At 55.6% G+C, this 6,613-nt stretch overlaps 1 protein-coding gene across 1 annotated transcript; it reads right to left on the bottom strand.

Moving 5' to 3' along the window:
- Positions 1–310: 310 nt before the first annotated feature.
- Positions 311–4,046, bottom strand: SELENOV (selenoprotein V). Its single transcript, XM_064581620.1, has 5 exons — positions 2,448–4,046; positions 893–905; positions 700–753; positions 526–600; positions 311–420 (listed from the first exon to the last, which is right to left on the bottom strand). Exons 1-5 carry the CDS (start codon positions 3,713–3,715, stop codon positions 343–345), a joined length of 1,488 nt encoding a protein of 495 aa, XP_064437690.1. The 5' UTR covers positions 3,716–4,046; the 3' UTR covers positions 311–342.
- Between the last annotated feature and the right edge of the window lie 2,567 nt (positions 4,047–6,613).

Below are 6,613 nucleotides of genomic sequence, written 5' to 3'. Positions count from 1 at the left end.
CTTTACAACGAAAAGGAAAGAAAAAGAAAGAAAGAAAAAAAAGATCTTAAGCTCTTTTGAAAAAAATTTAGCTGACATCCACTGAGCCCTTCTCTGAGCGATGTAAATTTATTACGTTATGTGAGGTGTCTCATGGAAGAATCTCAACAAACCCATTTTACAGAGGATGGAACTGAGGTTCAGAAAAGCGTGTAGCTGACTTGTCCTGATCTGAACAGGGAGGACAGGCTGAACTAGGACTGGGACTCCAGTGCCTTTGACTCCAAGACAGTGCCCCGGCCCCTGCCCACCCCCCACCTCACCCCCCTCACCTCCCTCATCTCACCTCCAGCCAGTTGCCTGCTACCTTTTGCTGATCTCCTCCTCGATAATGCTCATAATTTTCTGCAGCCTGGCCTCATCCACAAAGCCATCACCTTTCTGGACACAAAGGAGAAAGAGCGTGGACATGTGGGTCTCCCGCCCCCGGGGGGATCCCAGCACCACCGCCCTCCCTCCCTGTCTGGGACCCTTGCTCAGAATCACCTTCTTTGAATGGACCAGTTTCCCATCCACAAACACTTCAAACTCCCCTGTAGCCTGGGCAGCTCTTTCCTCCTGCTGGAGAGGGAATGTTGGGGGTTGGGAGAAGGTGAGCACTCTCCTCCAGGCCCCTGGGGTCTCAGAGCCCTGACCAGCCACCTCCCCCGGGCCACTCACAAAGAGAAGTCGATTTGGAAATTGCTGCTCCAGACTCTTTCTCAGTAGAATGAACTGCAGAGTGGAGATGGGATTGTGGGGTCAGGGGATCCCAGGACTGTGGGGTCACAGGTCTTGGAGGGAGGGGAAACAGGACCTCCTTCCAGACTTCATGTCCTATACTCCCCACACCTCCAAAGTCAAAACTACTTACCCGAAGGCCATAGCTTCAGAGGCCGCTGGAGGGAGGGCAGAGAGAGATGGAGGGAAGACACTGCATCAGGATCTCCTCCAGCCCAGAGGGAGCTTGGGAACACCTGAGTCTGATCCCGTCCCTCCCATTTGGAACCCTCCCACAGTGCCAGCTCACCCAGAGCAAAAAAAAGCATGGTTCACAAGGCCCCCACGGGAGCTTCCCCATCACCTCTCTGCCCCATCTCCTCCTCCACTCTCCCCCTGGCCCACTTTGCTCCAGCCACAGGGACCTTGGAGCTCCTCCTCCAATACTCCAGGCATGCCTGCCTCAGGGCCTTTGCACTGCCTGCTCCCTCTGCAGAATGTTCTTTCCCTGATATCTACATGGCTCCTTCTCTCCCTCCTTCAGGTCTTTGCTCATACATCACCTTCTCAGGGAGGCCTTCCTGACCACCCCAGCTAAAACTGTGACCAACTGAGCCACCCAGGAGCCCCAAAGATCTGTCTTAATCACTGCTGTGCCCCTAGTGCCAAGGACGGGGCCTGGTACAAGGTGGGTACTTATCAACGGAATGAATTAGTGAATTAGTGAATCCATGGAGTCAGAGAAAGAGCTAGAAAGGAGAAGGGCAGGGGTGTGTGGGCAGCTCAGTCAGTTAAATGTCTGCCTTCGGCTCAGGTCATGATCCCAGGGTCCTGGGATCGAGTCCCGCATCGGGCTCCTTGCTCAGCTGGGAGCCTGCTTCTCCCTCTCCCTCTGCCTGCCACTCCCCCTGCTTGTGCTCTCTCTTTCCCTCTCTATCAAATAAATAAAATCGTAAAAAAAAAAAAGAGGCAGAGAAAGAGAGGGGAAATGAGGAAACATGGGGAGGAGAAAGATCCACAATATGGGGAAAGGAAAAGACACTGAGTTGCCTGGAGAGACTAGCTGGGCAGATAGGAACGGGGTGGGAGGGGAGGGAGTGAGTGAAACTGGGAGAGATGACGGGGAGAGAACCTTCTAAAGCGGGAGAGAGGTGAGCGGGTTGGAGGGGAAGACCGAGCCCCCGCCTGGGAAGGCCACTGCCCTTACTGGGACCACTGACACAGAGACTCAGCTCTGGGGCCGATGAGAACTGAAGCCAACTTCCTTGGGCCTTTGCACCTGGGCTCCTCCTCCGCCTTCCTACCCAGATCCCCTCCCGACGCCCCATCTTCACTTAGAGGCCGCCCGGAGAGGCCATCCCTGACGTCCAGTCTGCAATTCCCCCGCCCCGAATCTGGCTTTGCGTCTGCAAAGCCCAGCTCGGCCTGGAGAGAGAAGCTGGGGGCTCAGGTGAGCGCTCCATCCCCGCATAGGCCCAGCCCATGGAGGGCAGCAGACTCCAAATAAAGGAGTGAGGGTGAATGGGTGAGGCTCGGAGCAGGGATGTGAAGCCACAGATCTCTAGCCGCAGAGAGAGTGACAGGTGGAGGCGTTTCCACCTGGGAATCTTGACTCCCCCCCACCCCAGCAAATCCCCAAAGCCCCAGCGCCCCACCCCCTCCAGCCTCTGGGGGGGGGGGAGGCAGGTGTGGGCGAGGGCACCCCTCACCAGTAGATCACTCGAATCACGATTTTGCTGTCCATCGGGAAGCTCTCAATGGTGGGAGTGAAAGTGTTGGTGGACTCGGGTAAGGTGGGGGCGAGCGGGTCGGGACCCAGGATGGGCACCAGAACAAACTTGGGAGTGGAATCTGTCAACTTCGCGGCCGAGGAGTCTGCCCTCGAGGTGGAGCCAAGGGTGAGCCCCAGGAAATCAGTGGCCGATGGAGTGTGGACAAGAATGGACTCTTGCTTGGACCCGAATCCACTGGCGACGGATGGGAAGTGCTTCACGCTCGGCTTGGGCGAAAGATCCTTGTCAGGTGACAAAGCGGGCTCCTCCAAAGCGGGTTCTGGGTGTGGATCCAAAGGCAGGACTGAGTCCGGGAAGGATTCCGAGGCAGGGACCGCGGCTGTGATCTCGATCCCAACCCGGGATGGAACTGGAGTTGGGGCCGGGGCCGGAGGCACGGTCCAGATTGGAGTAGGCATCCGGGCTGGAATAGGGGTCTGGACCCGGGTCAGCATCCGTGCAGGAGTCGGGGTCCGGATCCGGGTCAGAGTCCGGACGGGAGTCCGGGTCCAGACCGGGGTTGGGGTCTGGATGGGAGTGGGGGTCCAGGCCGAGGCCAGGGTCTGGACGGGAGTGGGGGTCCGGGCGGAGGCCGGGGTCGGGATGGGAGTCGGGGTTCGGGCCGGGGTCAGCATCTGGACTGGATTCAGGATCCGGGCCAGGGTCTGGCTAGGATTCGGGGTCCAGGCCAAGGCCTGGGTCTGGACAGGAGTGGGGGTCCAGGCCGGGGTCTGGACGGGAGTGGGGGTCCGGGCGGAGGTCAGGGTCTGGATGCGAGTCGGGGTCCGGGCCAGGGTCGGGACGGGAGCCGGGGCTCGGGCCGGGGTCTGGATGGGAGTGTGGGTCCAGGCCGAGGCCGGGGTCTGGATGGGAGTGGGGGTCCGAGCTGAGGCCCGGGTCTGGGCAGGAGCCGGGGTCCGGGCGGAGGTCAGGGTCTGGATGCGAGTCGGTGTCCGGGCCAGGGTCGGGACGGGAGCCAGGGTTCCCGCCGGGGTCTGGACGGCAGTGGGGGCCCAGGCTGAGGCTGGGGCCCGGACGGGAGTCGGGGTCCAGGCCCGGGTGGGGACGGGAGTCGGGGTCCGGGCGGGGGTCAGGATCTGGACGGCTTTTGGGGTCCGGGCCGAAGTCAAGGTCCTGACTGGGGTTGAAGCCCGGACCAAGGTCGAAATCCGGGCTGGGGAAGGAGCCCTCGCCTGGTTGTTCATGGTGGGGGCAGGGGGGCCCCCCGGGATAACGGGGGTGGGGGGTGGGATCCTGCCCGGTGCTCCTTCCTTGAGCGGGGAGAGCCTCACCCACACCAGGGTTCTAAAATGGGACACGACCACAAGGGGGCACTGTGACATCGTGTTCCACCCGGTGCGTAGGTTCTATTGCTCAGGACCAGGCACCAGGCGGGAGGGACCTCTAGATCTCACCTAAAAATTCCCATCCCTAAACCCCACCTCCAGGGTAAGGAACACAGAGATTGCTCCAGTGTTCTCCTCACTGTCGCTAAACATTCATCCGTTCAGTATATATTTCTTGAGTACCTGCTGTGTGCACATTCCTGGGCTGAGAGACTCCAACGTCAGAGCCCTAATCAGGAAAGCCCTGGTCCAGGGGCGCCTGGGTGGCTCAGTTGTTAAGCATCTGCCTTCGGCTCAGGTCATGATCCCAGGGTCCTGGGATCGAGCCCCGCATCGGGCTTCCTGCTCAGAGGGGAGTCTGCTTCTCCCTCTCCCACTCCCCCTGCTTGTGTTCCCTCTCTCGCTCTGTCTCTCTCTGTCAAATAAATAAAATCTTTAAAAATAAATAAAAATAAAAATCTTTTAAAAAAAACTAAATCAGTTTTTTAAAAAAAGGATTTCATTTATTTGACAGAGAGAGAGCACAAGCAGGGGGAGCGGCAGGCAGGAGGAGAGAGAGACGTAGGCTTCCACTGAGCAAGGAGCCCAACATGTGGCTCGATCCCAGGACCCTGGGATCATGACCTGAGCTGAAGGCAGATGCTTAACGACTGAGCCACGCAGGCGTCCCCACAGCTGGGATTCAAATGGAAACTGTCAGGCTTGGGCGTCCTGGCACTTAACCACTCCTGTCTTGTTCACTGCTGAATCCACAGCTCCTAGAAGGAGGCCTGGCATGTTCACGGGAGGTTCACAGGAGATGCACAGGAGGTGCTTCCTAAATATTTGTCTTTTTATTTTGAAACAGTGTAACACTCACAAGAAATTAGAAAAATAGTACAGAGCATCCTGTATCATTTCCACCCAGCTTTCCCCAATGGGAACTTAAGATGTAACCACAGTACATTGTCAAAACCAGGGCTGTGACATTGGCCCGATACCATTAGGTCAGGTACAGACCTTATTTTGAATCATGAAAGGGTTTTTTTTTTTTTTAAGATTTCTTAGAGAGAGCATGAGCTGGGGGAGGGGCAGAGGGAGAGGGAAAAGCAGACTCCCTGCTGAGTGGGGAGCATAATATGGGGCTCCATTCCAGGATCCTGAGATCATGACCTGAGCCGAAGGGTGACGCTTAACTGACTGCGATGCCCAGGGGCCCCATGGGAGGGTTTTAAAAGGAGGAGAGTTAGGAGCATCTGGGTGGTTCAGTCGGTTGAGTGGCCAGCTCTTGATTTCGGCTTGGGTCATGACCTTGGTGTCCTGGGATGGAGCTCCAGATCGGGCTCCTTGGCGGGGAGTCTCCTTAGGATTCTCCCTCTCTCTCTGCCCCTCCCCCACCAACCCACCCACTCATGTGCACTTTCTCTCACTCTCTGTCCAATAAATCAATCTTAAAAAAAGCGGGGAGGGGGGAAGAAAGTTATGACCTACTGTGCTTTGCAAGCACTGAGCCCTTCTTGTGTTAAACCTTGGGCCTGCGTCTCAAAAGCTATGAAGATCATGAGAGACACTGAATTTTCTGTGTGATGCTAAGCAAGTTTCTACCCCTCTCTGGGCTTCAGTTTGTCTCTCTGTGAAATGGGCTTTCCTCTTATAGTGTCATATTGAGAACTAATGCTCACTGAGCATCTGTTATCTGCCAGCCTCTGATATTAAATGCTTTGTGCATATTTAAAACATTTCTTCAGCGCCTGAGTGGCTCAGTTGGTTAAGCGTCTGCCTTCAGCTCAGGTCATGATCTCAGGGTCCTGGGATCGGGCCCCGCATCGGGCTCCCTGCTCAGCGGGGAGTCTGCTTCTCCCTCTCATTCTCCCTCTGCACGCTCTCTCTCTCTAATAAATAAATAAAATCTTTATTTTTTTAAAGATTTTATTTATTTGACAGAGAGAGACACAGTGAGAGAGGGAACACAAGCAGGGGGAGTGGGAGAGGGAGAAGCAGGCTTCCCGCAGAGCAGGGAGCCCGATGTGGGGCCCGATCCCAGGACCAGCCTGGGTTCATGACCTGAGCCGAAGGCAGACACTTAACGACTGAGCCACCCAGGCGCCCCAATAAATAAAATCTTTAAAAAAATAAATAAAACATTTCTCCAAGGCTCTGTTCATTTTCTGTCTCTTTCCCTCTCCAGTTGGGATGGCAGGATCTCTTTCAATCTATCTTCAAGCTTGAGAATGCTTTCTTCTGACAGTTCAAATCTACTATTGAGCCCCTCCAGAGAATTTTTCATTGTAGATACTGTACGTTTCAACTCCAGAATTTCCATCAGATTCTTTTTAAAATAGCATCCGCCCCTCTGTTGTTCTCTACTTGGTGCAACGTTGTTATTCCCTGCACTTCTTTACTTACCAGTTGCCTGCCCCTCTCCAAACCTGTTTGCAATGGCTACTTTGGTTTTTGTTTTGTTTTGTTTTAAAGGCTCCACGCCCAGTGTGGAGCCCAACGCTGGACTTGAACTCACCACCCGGAGATCAAGAGTTGGATGCTCAACCAACTGAGCCACCCAGGCGCCCCTGCGAAGCCTACTTTGAAGGCTTTGTCTGTTCATCCCAACCTTCGTCTCTGGTCCCTCTCCCCGGCAGTTTCTGTCTCCTCCCACCCCCTCCAGTGTACAGGTCTTATTTTCGTTTCTTCGCCTATATCATTTTTTTTCGTTGGCAACTGGACATTTCAGATAGCGCACTGTGGCAACTCCAGGTGCTGGTCCCCGTCCTGGGGTTT

The sequence above is a fragment of the Mirounga angustirostris genome, unplaced genomic scaffold (assembly GCF_029215605.1).
Source record: "Mirounga angustirostris isolate CCGP_5_RB_7025 unplaced genomic scaffold, mMirAng1.0.hap1 SCAF_16, whole genome shotgun sequence".
In the NCBI taxonomy this organism is placed as follows: domain Eukaryota; kingdom Metazoa; phylum Chordata; class Mammalia; order Carnivora; family Phocidae; genus Mirounga; species Mirounga angustirostris.
The sequence above is the reverse complement of the archived record's forward strand: the minus strand, read 5'-3'. Positions and strand labels throughout refer to the sequence as shown.

Coding starts and splice junctions, on each gene's coding strand:
- SELENOV (XM_064581620.1), bottom strand. CDS start 3,715: ATGAACAACCAGGCGAGGGCTCCTTCCCCAGCCCGGATTTCGACCTTG. Junction 601..699: donor TTCCAAATCGACTTCTCTTT/GTGAGTGGCCCG, acceptor TTCCCTCTCCAG/CAGGAGGAAAGAGCTGCCCA. Junction 421..525: donor AACTGGTCCATTCAAAGAAG/GTGATTCTGAGC, acceptor CTTTGTGTCCAG/AAAGGTGATGGCTTTGTGGA.